The 13,582-nt window shown below is 36.1% G+C and overlaps 1 protein-coding gene across 8 annotated transcripts in view; it reads left to right on the top strand.

Annotated features, from left to right (window-relative positions):
- The window catches only part of TRMT11 (tRNA methyltransferase 11 homolog), a 71,223-nt gene that overhangs the window by 20,617 nt on the left and 37,024 nt on the right, over positions 1-13,582 (top strand). For 6 of the 8 annotated variants that reach the window (XR_001305933.2, XM_013992581.2, XM_001928661.5 and 3 more), the window contains 4 exons: positions 4,409-4,489; positions 7,564-7,728; positions 9,026-9,098; positions 9,217-9,348. Coding sequence is in view for 6 of the 8 variants with exons in the window: in XM_013992581.2 (XP_013848035.1) it covers positions 4,409-4,489; positions 7,564-7,728; positions 9,026-9,098; positions 9,217-9,348 (451 nt within the window). In the remaining 2 variants the exon portion in view is untranslated. Of the gene's footprint in view, positions 1-2,937; positions 3,051-4,408; positions 4,490-7,563; positions 7,729-9,025; positions 9,099-9,216; positions 9,349-13,582 lie in introns of all 8 variants that reach the window. The other 2 variants (XR_002343018.1, XM_013992584.2) reach the window with 2 other exon arrangements.

Genomic DNA, 13,582 nt, shown 5'->3' with positions numbered 1-13,582 from the left:
TAACGAATCCGACTAGGAACCATGAGGTTGCGGGTTTGATCCCTGGCCTTGCTCAGTGGGTTAAGGATCTGGCGTTGCCGTGAGCTGTGGTGTAGGTTGCAGACGTGGCTCAGATCCCGTGTTGCTGTGGCTGTGGCCTAGGCCAGCAGCTACAGCTCCAATTAGACCCCTAGCCTGAGAGGCTCCATATGCCACAGGAGTGGCCCTAGAAATGGTAAAAAAAAAAAAAAAGGACAAAAAAAATAAAATAAAATAAAAATAGGTACCAGTGTGGGTAAAATTTCTCCCCCTTGATGTAAATGAGGCTGAGCATTTTATGAAATGTTAACTTCCATAGCAGTCAAGGTATTGACTATTGACTACCTTCAGTGTGGTAAGGGGTGTGGAGACCTGCCCTTAATTTGCTTGCGGGCAGCTCCTTAGAGTGGGTAGCATATTTTGTCATTAATTGCAATATGTCAGACCATCAATGGGAAATTGCAAGAGGAAGATCTTTGCAAAGATGTTGCTAAACTACATTTCATAATTTTTGTTTGTTGTTAAGCATAGCTTTAAGACTTTAGCTAATTTTTGGTGCTTTTGTTTTAAAAGTGGTAATGACCAGTAATTGTGAATAAGCACCAAATAGTGCTTTTTCCTCTTTCTTGGGCCTTTTGTCTTTGATGGGTAGTACCTTCTGAAGGATTAGAAAAATAAGTAGCCTTGTGCCCTCCTCCATAGTCATAGTTTTTCACAAAGTATTGGATATTTTTTCCTTCTGTTTCCTTTTTTAGTGTTTTTTAAAATTCAAGTGTATCCAATCCCTTTTCCATTTTAAAGATACAAAATCAACACATATTAGTTTCCTAACTGCTTTACCCACAGACTGCTTATGACTTGTGATTTTCTCAGCGTTATAGAGTAGGTGAGAAAGCTTCTAGGAAACTGAAAGGAGAGATATAATCTTTTCCTGCCTAAATACCTTTCCATTTTCTTTTGACAGTCTGCGCTGTTGTCTTGAATGACATTATGAGCTGCAGAAAAGCTTTCATTTCCATCTTAGCAAATACGCTTATTATCATTGTAGTAAGATTTTTTTTTTGAAAGTTGTTTATCTCCATTTTCCCAAGGGTGAAGATACATATTGTGAGTCAGCTCAGTAATTAGGAAGTACTGCTGTTCTAATATGAGCATCACTAAAGAAATGATTAGAATGCATATGTTGAGTATCTATAATGGTACAGGCCAGCCAAGCCAATGATATGATACAAGACTTGTGAATGGTATATAGCTCTTATTAACTGAGTGTGCAGCTTTACCTAATTTGTTTAATAACAAATTTTACTTTTGTTTATCTAAGTAGTAGGCTAGCGAATATTTACTTAAATTGCTGCTGACCTTAAAGGAAGTGGTATGGTATTGACTACCATAGGAGTAAAGAGCTTGAGTATTAATCCTAATTCTGTCAGTTACTACATGACATTCAGCAAGATTCTTAACTTGTCCTTGGTTCCATCATTTTAAAATGATAAGAAGTAATACGTTGGGGGATTAATTGAGGAAATATGTATATGAAATTCTTAGGAAGTTGTGTGATGCATGGTAGACATTTAGTGAACTGTATTATCATTTTTTAATTATTTTGAGTAAGCACTTAGGTGCCTTTTTGGTGAAAGATGTTAGATATAGCGAATATTGCATGGCGATGATGAACCATTTGGCCATGAATTCATTTTCAAGACCTTCTTTGGCTTATTTCTATCTAATTTGTAACTGTTGGCAAATTGTGGCAATAGTCAAGGTAACTGAGGATTAAAATTGTAAACTTCTGATTGTTTATAATGAAAATAATTGGTACAAGTTTCTGCTGATAGCTGTAGATGCTATGGTGGGATTTTATGATGTAGCTCTGTAGTGTTAGCTCTAGCTCCTTTTCCCTTTCCCCTCAAATGAGTCACCTCCTGTAGTAATTGAGAAGACAACTAGGAGACTGTTGCGTACTTCTTGGCCTGTTCCACATTCAAATGGCCCATAGGTGTATGGAAAGGAGTAAAAATTTGAAATTTTCTTATTGCAGAATGATAGACATGGGAGGGAGCAAGGTGTTGGGAAACCCACTGTCCTAGCTCTGGGAAGAAACCGTGGGGAGGAAAAGAAAGTTTGGAGAATGATAATGGATCTCTGTAGGTCTTTGTAGTAATCTCTGGTTCCCCATTCTATCTGCAGCTCTTTGCAGTCCTCTTTTCTTGAGTCTCATAGTTTGGTAGAATTTCTGTTTTCTGGCAATATCCTTTTGCTCAAGCTGCTGGTTAATTTATTAGAGTTCTTTTTCTTCTTTTTTTTTTTTTTTTAAAGATAACATAGGTGAAATAGTATCACTATTTTTCATTGTTTTCTTTCAGCAAAACCAAAGCCCAGTTCTCATTTTCACTCTTTTATAAAACTTTCCACCTAAATCTCTACAGATAAAAATCATAAATTAGTTTCTATATCATAAAGTTCATTTCTGTATCATAAAGTTTATTTTGTCCTTTTGCCTGTAAGATACTACCCTAACCTTTAAGTGGTTATTATTTCAGTAATAAGAAATTAAAACACTGAATTGCCAATCCAGATCACATATGTGCTATTTTTACACTTGATAACATAAGAAATTAGGTTGAGCCAGGTTACCTGCCTCCCTCAACACTTCACCCCTCCTTTTTTTTTTTTTTTTTAATTACTTCTTCCACCAAAAAGCTTCCAAGGAGACTCCAAGTGAGGTAAAACTAAATGCAGAAATGCTTCATTTTAATTGGAAAAAAAGAAAAAAAAACAACTAGATGATTAACAATGATTACTCATTGACCAGTTCAGAGAAGCTCATTTATAGTGATTTTATTTAAAACTTGAAAAGCTTTTAAAAGGCACAGAGTTAACTAACAGATGTAGTCTAACAGATTATTCATCTCCTTTCAGCAATGTATTCTAAATTGGGTCTTCTCAAAACTCACTCTAACCAAATGGATAAGGTTCTGTTTAAGGAAGCGCAGGAAAGCTTTTCTGTTCCCCTTGACAACTAGTTCTTCTAGGTGAGTATCTGCCTTGATTGGCAGAATTGTAGTAATTCCTTGTATTTTGGGTGAAGTGATTTTGTGAGTATTTTAAGTCATCACATGCAGTACCTTTCCTACATATGAACTGTTTCATTTATAGACTAAGCATTATGAAGTCTTACTTTATCTCTGCAAACAAATGGCCTTTTGTAGTTAGTATGAGGGAACCTAGGTTTTGGTTTCTGCTGTACTTTTAGTCTTCTGTTTCTCTTATGCAGGGCTCCACTAGGAAGTAGTCAGTTACAATATTTTTCATTGAGCAAAGTATTTTGAAGTACATGTTACCAAACTATGTTTTAAATGACTATGGAAGAAACACCACTAATTTATAGATTTTGACCCTCTGGAGGCACTACCCATCTTAATTTTAGAGGCTACACTTTGAAAGGATATAGTGGAAAGAGCTCTAGTTATTTCCCCATATCTAAATTTGTGCATAGTCTTAAAAGTATATTTCTGTATATTTCTGATTTCAGTTTGACTGACAGACATTTCTACAGTATAAGCTATTAGGACTTGCCCAAACACTAAGACCGTTTTTAATTTGGATGATTAAAAAAAGTGAAATTCACTGAAAAAGTACAATTATTAAAATAGCAAAAGTATTATTACCTTTTATTTTAAAGGGTTTCATTAATCTCTAATCTTTATTAGGATTTTTCTTCATATGTGAACTGGTCTAATCAAGTTGTGTTGAGACATTTGTTCTTTGATCACAGCCCAGAAAATTTGTTGTGTTAACAGTTTTTGTATATATCTGAATAGTTATTTAGAAATTTGTATTTACAGTTTAAAATGAGATAATTAATTCCACTGGTTATAGGAGTAACTATTTCTTGTCCTTATGTTTTAATTTTTGTAAGGGTTAATGTCTTATATATTTATTATGCCCTCTCTAAGTTATTTGAAGTTCTGACTTCAGTGAGAATTGAGCCCAATTGTCAGAACTTATTGCCAGCTCTTTTTGTAGCAGTCTTATATGCTCATTTGTAAGAAAAGAGCAAACTGCTTTGGTATATGTTTCTCAAAATCAGATGAAAATATCTAAATACATATTATTTTGATCAAGAAAATGATAATTTTCCCTAAGCAGTGCTGTTTATGATAATAATGCCAGGGCATATGTTAATCCCCTGCTTTGTGACTGATGTGATGAACACAGCTCAGGGGGTTGTTTCTTCAGTTCTGAAGCTGCTAAATATGGCCAGGACCAGTGTCATTCTAAGGTGCTCTTCCTGCAGCTAGTTTCTAAGGATCTAGATCAGATTAAGTAGGGGAAAAAATAAGAGCCTGGGACTTTCTGGTTAACAGATTACAATTATGTGACTTTTCAGGTGGCCTTCTGATAGCATCTGCTCATTTTGGTGCATATGTATGTGGGACAGACATAGACTACAACACCATTCATGGCTTGGGTGAGTAGTGGTTCTAGACCATGGTATGGTCTTTGCTCTTTTACTAACTGTGCCTTTAAAATAGTTATATATGATATTATACATCTATTTTTAATATTAAAATACAGAGTTAGGATATAGGTTAGTTTTACTTATTTTAGTAACAATAAGACTTCATTGGGTATCCATTTTTTATGAAGTGATCTAATGTGTACAGAATGACCTCCTGGGGGAACACAAAGATGAATAAGAAAAGCCCTCCTCTCAGAGCTATTTTTGGTCTTAGATTTTGAAAAAGTGGGCAATCAGTAAGGTTGTAAAACTTCAGTGTTGGGAAAGAAGTAGGAGAGGGACTAGCCATTTGAAATCAGCATATTCATGTTAATAAAGCATACAGTTTTTACTTAAAAAATTATCACCATTCTTTTATTCAACAATCATATGTTGAGTATATAATCAATTAATTTCTAGTCTTTGAGTAACATATATGTTTTTAATTTTATAACTGACCAAAACATCTTTGAAACAGTTAAGGTTGCAGTAACTTTAAAGATTCTGCACTAGACTGGGAGTAACTTGACAAAAGCATCTGCTTGCTTTTGAGGCAATTTTGGAAAATACTTTAAAATATAGAAGCTTTGTTAATGAAGTGTGTGACTAGATGAAATTGAATCAAACTGGGAAAGTATTTCTTTATAGCTGTATAGTATTAAAAATATAAAGTTTCTTTGATTTTGAAATTGTATTTATGTTGATATTTCATTGTTGTAACTAGAATCAGTCTATAAAACATGATTTTCCTTTTTCTCATCCAGTGTAAATTGTTATATAGGTGAGAGTTTATCATACTTTCTTTTCTTTTTTTTTTTTTTTTTTTTGTCTTTTTGCTATTTCTTGGGCTGCTCCCGCGGCATATGGAGGTTCCAAGGCTAGGGGTCCAATCGGAGCTGTAGCCACCGGCCTATGCCAGAGCCACAGCAACGCAGGATCCGAGCCGCGTCTGCAATCTACACCACAGCTCACGGCAACGCCGGATCGTTAACCCACTGAGCAAGGGCAGGGACTGAACCCGCAACCTCATGGTTCCTAGTCGGATTCGTTAACCACTGCGCCACGATGGGAACTCCACTTTATTTTCTTTTACTGAAGCAATTTGATATATTGTATTTAATGAACTGTTTTCCTACCATAGTAATTCCTATTACTAAGGAATTTAGTAATATCATATGGAGAAGAGTAACATTTTATAAAGTTCATCTAAATGGGCTAACCAGAAAAAGATAGTCAAAAAGATAGTCTTTGTCTGCAATATGTTAGAGCAGACAAAGTGCTGAGCAGAATTATTCGTTTGCTTTTAGTAGAAGCAGTATGTTTGCTTTAAGGATATTGTCCTATATATTTTATTTAAGTTTTTATTTTTTAGAGTTATGTTTAAAAGTTACGTGATGCCCCTTTTAGTCTTGGATAGAATTATGATTGAGGAGGAGTTTCTTCACAGCCTACCCAAAATGCTGGTAGATATGCCCTCTGATTGCTGTGTTTCTAATCTCTTACTATACTCGCGAATATTTCCAAGTTTCTTCTATTTTAAAAATACAAAACCTTTTCTATCGATCCTGTAGGAGCCCTTCTAGCTACTGCTTTGTTTTCCTCTTCCTTTTGCCAAAGTGCTTCTTAAAAATACTAGTATTTACTTACTATTTCCTCTTCATCTCTGTCTTATGCTCATTATTTCCCGGCTTCTATGCCTACTGAAAACTCTTACCAAAGCCATAGGTCTATAGTATTCGATACTGTTGACCTTCGTAAAGCCTCCCTTGGTTTCCTCAGACAATGGGTGGTCCTTTGATTTCTTTGACTAGTTCATCTCAATTTCCTCAGGGCCCCGGAGTTTTCCTCAGTGTCTGGTTGGATGTGACTTTTCTCCAGGCATCTCTCCGCAGCCCCTTCACCTACCATATTGCATGTTGTGCAGAGTCATGTCATTTTTCTCCTTTTGAGTTTTAGGTTTCATTTTTATTGTGAAGTAGGTCATAATACAGAAGAGTTTATAAAAATAGAAGAAGAGTAATTATAGAACAGACACGTAATTGCCACCTACATTAACGAAAAATGTCATTCATTCTTATGGATTTGATTTAAGTTTTATATACTGATATCTCCCAAGTGTATATATTCTGGCCTCTAACTACCTGCTGAATATCTCTAAATCTTTTGTAGGAACCTCAAGGTGTATCAAGATTGATATATCTCAGATGAATCTCATCTTTCTTCCTTGATTTGTTTTTCCTCTTAGTTTCTCTGATCTTCACTGATGATATCATCATCCACTCATGACTCCTAAATGAAAACTTTTGAACCCATCCTTGAGCCCCCACTTTCACCTTCCATCTCTTGGGTCTCCATTTTTGCCTCCTCTCTTCACGGTCACAGCTCCTGCATTTCCCAAGTTAGCGCTCGCCATTTCTGTTCTGTTTATCTGGTTTATCAGTATTTCTGCACTACTAGAAGAAAGGGACCATGTTCTGTTCCACTCTGTATCTTACTGGTGCTTTGAACTCAAGTACTGAACAGTGGTTTTTTTTTTTTTTTTTTTTTGCTATTTCTTGGGCCGCTCCCGCGGCATATGGAGGTTCCCAGGCTAGGGGTCCAATCGGAGCTGTAGCCACCGGCCCACGCCAGAGCCACAGCAACGCGGGATCCGAGCTGCGTCTGCAACCTACACCACAGCTCACAGCAACGCTGGATCGTTAACCCACTGAGCAAGGGCAGGGACCGAACCCGCAACCTCATGGTTCCTAGTTGGATTCGTTAACCACTGTGCCACGACGGGAACTCCTGAACAGTTGTTTTAAGGCAATTTTATAGGGAAGGATACAGAACAAGATCAGTTAGGTGTCAGTACAGTTTACTGTTCACAATATTTTTTGTAATAAGTTAAAGTGAAAATAATTGTAAAATAAAATTAAGATTTTAAATGAAAGCAAGTTTTATTTGAGTAAATATAGGCGTAGATGTGTTAAACATTACTTTTAGCTAAGTGATGAGAGACATGAATGTGGTTAGTGCTATCTTCACTTTTTCTTTCCCTTCAGGAAAGGCTAGTAGGAAAAACCAGAAATGGAGAGGACCAGATGAAAACATTAGGGCAAATCTTCGTCAATACGGTTTAGAGAAGTATTACCTTGATGTCCTGGTTTCAGATGCATCTAAACCTTCCTGGAGGAAGGGCGCATATTTTGATGCAATCATCACTGATCGTAAGTTTATTTTTATGCAAAAGTAGGAATAGGGTTAGTTTCCTAAAGTCATTTACGTTGAAAGTATAAAATATATTAGCACAACAGAAAAAACCAGCTGTACTAGTGTTTCCCCCCACCCTTGGGAAGGAAATAATTATGAATATAGGGCAGAATGCTAATTTAACTAAGTGGTTTTGTTTTTTTTAAACTATATATAACTTGTCATTCCTTTTTCTCTTTGGATTTTTTTTTAAGACATTCATTTGTTTTATAGTTGACTGTAATTGGTTGTTAGTATATCAACTGGAGCCAAAATATCGTTTGTAATTTTGGTATCAGATTTTAAAGAAGAAAGTTTCCGATATCTCACCTTTCTCTATGTGTAAGCTTTTGTGTTTTTATTTTTTTTGGTTTGCTTTTTTGTTGTTGTTATTGTCATGCCCATTGTAATGGCATCTCCTTTCTGGAGTTACAGGACATGTGGGGTTCTGTAAACTACTGGGTTTCAGGAACGTGCATGAGAACTTGTTTTCCCATGCCTCATGAGTTCTTAGGCTTTCAGGCATCCTATCTAAGATAGATCTGTCTTTCTATAATATTTGGCAGTAAATCTGTAGATAGTGGCAAACTGTATCTCAACCCTTCCATCTCAGACCTTTTCAGTTCTTTGGTAACTTAGATGATCTCAAATCTAACAAAAGAAAAATTATCAAGGCATTATAACATCAGTATGAATATACTTATGAAAATTGGGTGACTGTTTATTATCATTCTACCTTATTATTTGCTCTCACTTTGTGTGTACTTATAAAAATAGGTTATTTTTTTCATGATCAGTTGAGAGTAAGTTGTATACATCATGGCCCTTTACCCCTGTTTACTTCAGTGTGTATTTCCTAAGAATAGGGATAATCTCTTAGCCAAAGTAGTTATCAGTTTCAGTACTTCATAGTTTCTCATTCGGTTTTATCAGTTGACCCAGTAATATCCTTCTTAGCATGTTTTTCCCTGAACTGCAATATCCAGTCTAGTGTCAGATATTGCATTTAGTAATCATATCTTGTAGGCCTTCGTTAATTTGTAACACTTTCACAATCTTTGTCTATCTTTTGTGACGTTGATATTCCGAAGAGCACAGTCACCTGCCTGCCCTTCCAGTGTTTTAAATTGAATGTCCCTTTTTTTATGCATTCTCAGCTGGAATATTGCATAGGTGATGTATCCTTCTCAGGGTATCACATCTGGAAGCACATGATTTTCATCTGCTTCTCGGTGGTGAGTAGGTGACTTTTGACTATCTGTGTTTTCTGTCTAGCTCCATATGGTATTAGAGAATCTACAAGAAGAACAGGGTCACAGAAGGAAATACCAAAGAGCATAGAAAAATGGTAAGTGAAAGTTAAATATGATGTGTTAACTACCTTGAGCAGAAGCATATTTCTTCTTTTCAGTGAACTTAGTTAAATAGTTTTTCACTGACTTTGAAATTTTGTTTTCTTTGTCTAGTCCAGAAAGCCATGTTCCTGTTTCCTTGAGTTATCATCTGAGTGATATGTTTTTTGACCTGTTAAACTTTGCAGCTGAAACTCTCATATTAGGTGGAAGACTAGTCTACTGGTTACCAGTGTACACACCAGAGTACGTAATATTAAATAATTTTACTTTTAATTTCATTTTTCTTATGGTATTTGTATATCTAGCATGCTTTTTTTTATCTTTAATCATATTTAGAGTAAATATCTTTGTATTTAATGTATGTGATAGCCTTCATTTAACAGCATGTGTATAAAACAGCTTCTTCCTCTTATTGATTAAACTGCTTTGAACTTTTTATTTTACATCAGGGATATGGTCTTCAATCTTCATGTAAGGCCCTTGAGCTAAGACTGGTTTTTACCTTTTTAAAGGGCTGTTAGAAAAGAAAACACACAAACAAAAAAGAAGAACATGTCTTAGAAACAGATGTGGCCCACGAAAGTTAAAATATTTACTGTCTGGCCCTTAAGAGCAAAAGTTAGCCCCTGTTGTAATCACACTTAGCTTAGGACCTACATGTCAGCTGTTCAATAGCTCTGTTGCCGGGCCACAAATGTAGGTAATTTTTATCAACTTAGCTGAGTGATTCATGTGTCTACTACTGGTTAGCTTTAATATATATGTATTGGCTATCATGATCACCTTAAGTGCAGTAAAATATTTTTCCAAAGTAGGAAATATGCATATACTTAAAGACCTGATTGTGTTCAACATTATTTGTTTGGGTTTTATTATTATATAGTAATTATAAACGGAGTTGAAATAGCTCTGTTTATAAACAACAATGAAAGAGAGAATGTGTTGAATAAAACAGGATCTTTAGATTTGAAAGGCAATATCAAAGAGTTCCTGTTGTGGTACATTGGAAATGAATCCAACTAGTATCCATGAGGACCCAGGTTCAATCCTTGGCCTTGCTTAGTGGGTCAGGGAATCTGGCGTTGCAGTGAGCTGTGGCGTAGGTCACAGGCGTGGCTTGGATCCTGCACTGCTGTAGCTGTGGTGTAGGCTGGCAGCTGTAGCTCCAATTTGACCCCTAGCCTGGCAACTTCCATATGTCGCAAGTGTGGCCCTAAAAAGAAAAAAAAAAAGAAGGGCAGTATCAAGCTTAAAGTTTGGTTATTTCTTCAATCTGGCATAGAAATCTTTAAAAAAATATTTTAAGGAGTTCCTGATGGCCTACTAGTTAAGGATTTGGTGTTGTCACTGCTGTGGCTTGGGTTCAATCCCTGGCCTAGGAACTTATGCATGCACAGGTGTGGCCAAAAAAGATTATTTTAATTTCTATATTTACTATACCTAATTGTACTAAAAGCATTTTAGAACAGTGTTAATTCATCTGTTTTTTTTTTTTTTTTTTTAAATGGCCGCACCTGCTGCATATAAAAGTTCTTGGGCTAAGGGTTGAATTGCAATTGAATTGCAAGCCTGTGCCACAGCAACACCAGATCCAAGCTGCACTGGTTCCTTAATCTACTGGATGAGCCCAGTGATTGAACCCACATTCTCGTGGACATTATATTGGGTTCTTAACCTGCTGAGCCACAACGGTTACTCCTTGTCTGTCTTTTCAGAATGGTAGGTGGTCCCTCAACAGTTGGAAGCCATGCTTTTTTGTTGTTTGATTTATAAATGTTGTATTGGGAGCTACCATGACCTAGCTTTAGTTGTGCATTTTGTTTATCAGTTAATAAGACTGTGCACATGCATACCCAGATCCCTTAACACTGGCTTTATATTCTCTTGCCAGTGATAATCTCATTTCTCTTAATTTTAGAAATGAGAAAAAATAATTCCAAGGAATGAAATGACTTTTCTAAGTTAAAAGCTAGCTAGTTAATTGGTTTCTTTATTCCTAGTGCTATGTTCACTTAATTCAAGGTCCTGCCAGATCTCAGGTACCTGGTATGTGAAACGACAGATGGGGTTTATTAATTCTTTTAGAGAAGAACACATTTGTTTATTTCTATGCAAAAGTGATTTTTGCCTCAGTAGCAAGCTTACTTATCTTTTTGTTTTAGTTCAAGTTTCAGGACTGGAATTTTTTTTTTTTTTTTTTTTTTTTGTCTTTTTAGGGTCACACCAGTGGCATATGGAGGTTCTCAGGCTAGGGGTCCAGTTGGAGCTGTAGCCACAGGCCTACGCCACAGCCACAGCAACACGGGATCTGAGCTGCATCTGTGACCTACACCACAGCTTATGGCAATGCCAGATCCTTAACCCACTGAGCAAGGCCAGGGATCGAACCCATGTCCTCTTGGATGCTAGTTGGGTTCATTAACTGCTGAGCCACGACAGGAATGCCTTTTTTTTTTATTTTTGGACTGGAATTTTTTAAAAATTTATTATGGAATTAATTTTAAATTTATAGAAGAGTTTCAAATATGGCACCAAAAACTCCCCTCTCTCCACTCATCCAGATTTTCTAACTGCTAATATAATCCTCCTCTACCCTCCTTTCCTCACCCGTTATATTAATCACATACCCATTATCATTAATCTTTTTTGGAACTTTGTGAGAAGATACAGATATGATGCCCCATCACCCCTGCATATTTCATTGCTATTTGTCATAAGTAAGAGCTTTCTTGTCAAACTGCCATCAACCCCTGAAGTCTAGAAATCAGCATTGATAATGCCGCTGTCCAGTTCATGAACCCCGTTCAAATATTACCAGTTGAAATCTATCCAGGAAAATGTGCTATATTGACCCGTTATGCCATTCCTTTACATTCTGGAATATTCTCTCAGTCTTTCCTTATTTTTTGAGTCCTTAACAGTTTTAAAGAGTACATGGCTTATATTAGGAAGATTGATCCTTAACCAGGGTCCATCTGATGTTTCTTCCTTGACCAGACTCATGATGCTCTTTTCGTGGTAAGAATACCACAAAAATGATACTGTGTTCTTAGTGCACTGCGTTAATGGGCACACAAAACCAACTCCTGCTGGAGATCTTAAACTTGATTATCTGGTTATGTTGTTCTTTGTTAGAGTTCCTCCTCTGTGAGTCATCATTTTCTTTTTTGATTGGTATTTCCCCGGGGGAGAGATCCTAAGATTACACCAGTGTCTTATTCCTCATTAGATCACTGCTCACATTGACAACAGCATGTAGACAACCACCATGATGCGTTTCCATCATTCCTTCTGCATTTGAAAGTTGGTATTCTACTATAAAGATATAAATTTATTAATTTATATTGGTATGGAGTCATAGATTCCTATATTATTTATTGGGTTATAATTTATTACTATCATTTTGTTGATCAAATTGTCCCAAATTTGATCATCAAGAGTCCCTTTAAGGTGGATCCTCTGTCCTTTAGAAATATCCCCGTTAGTTTTTATTATAATTTTAGTTTAATTACAATTAAAATTAAATGTAGTTATGAATATCTTTTGTAATTCTTTAATTTCTTTTTATAAAGGGTGAAATTGGAGGTACTTTCATCTATTTTAGTATTTCTGAAGACCTTAAAAAATGGCTGCTGGATATTTCTTAAGTAGCTTTTAATAATTTCGACAAGGGGAAATTCCTAGCTCATAGAAACAAACGGAGATTTTAGAAGTAGAAAAGGAAGGTGTGCTTTTCACTTTTTTAAATTTTATGTGTTTAATCAAAGGACAGATTTCCTCCACGCTAGCACACACGTGGGAAGACTGCTATGGCATTTACTTCCCTGACTTATTTGTCCCTAGCGGGAGTTATTTCCAGGTGGTCCGATGTTCATCACTAGACTTCTGTTGTGCCTTATCCTCCCCTTAACCCAAAGTGATCTTATTAATGAACTTAGTTTGTCTTGAGTTTATATTAGGAAAAGAACTGTTTTCACTTTTGCAGCAAACATAGTCTAAAATCTTAACTCTTTTTTAAACACAGTTATTAGATGAGCTTAAGACTAAACATCTGCAAAAATTTGAAATAAAGTTCTTACTTCTGAATCAGTTTGCAATTACTTTGGTTATGTTGTATTGCAAATAGACTTTTTTATTAGAGTTAAGAATAAAGAATATGGAGTTCCTGTTGTGGCTCAGCGGAAGCAAATCTGACTAGTATCCATGAGGACACAGGTTCGATCCCTGGCCTCGTTTGGTAGATTAAATATCCAGCCAGTAGGTTAAGCATCTGGAGTTACCATGAGCTGTGGTATAGGTCACAGATGCGGCTCAGATCTGGCATTGCTGTGGCTGTGGTATAGGCTGGTGGCTACAGCTCTGATTAGACCCTTAGCCTGGGAACCTCCATATGCCCTGGGTGCGGCCCTAAAAAGACAAATAAATAAATAAATAAATAATTCATTCATTCATTTAAAAATTGTGCCTTAGCAGAGTT

This window comes from Sus scrofa, chromosome 1 (assembly GCF_000003025.6).
Source record: "Sus scrofa isolate TJ Tabasco breed Duroc chromosome 1, Sscrofa11.1, whole genome shotgun sequence".
NCBI classification, from domain to species: domain Eukaryota; kingdom Metazoa; phylum Chordata; class Mammalia; order Artiodactyla; family Suidae; genus Sus; species Sus scrofa.
Note: the sequence above shows the minus strand (reverse complement) of the source record. Positions and strands in the feature narration are given on the sequence as shown.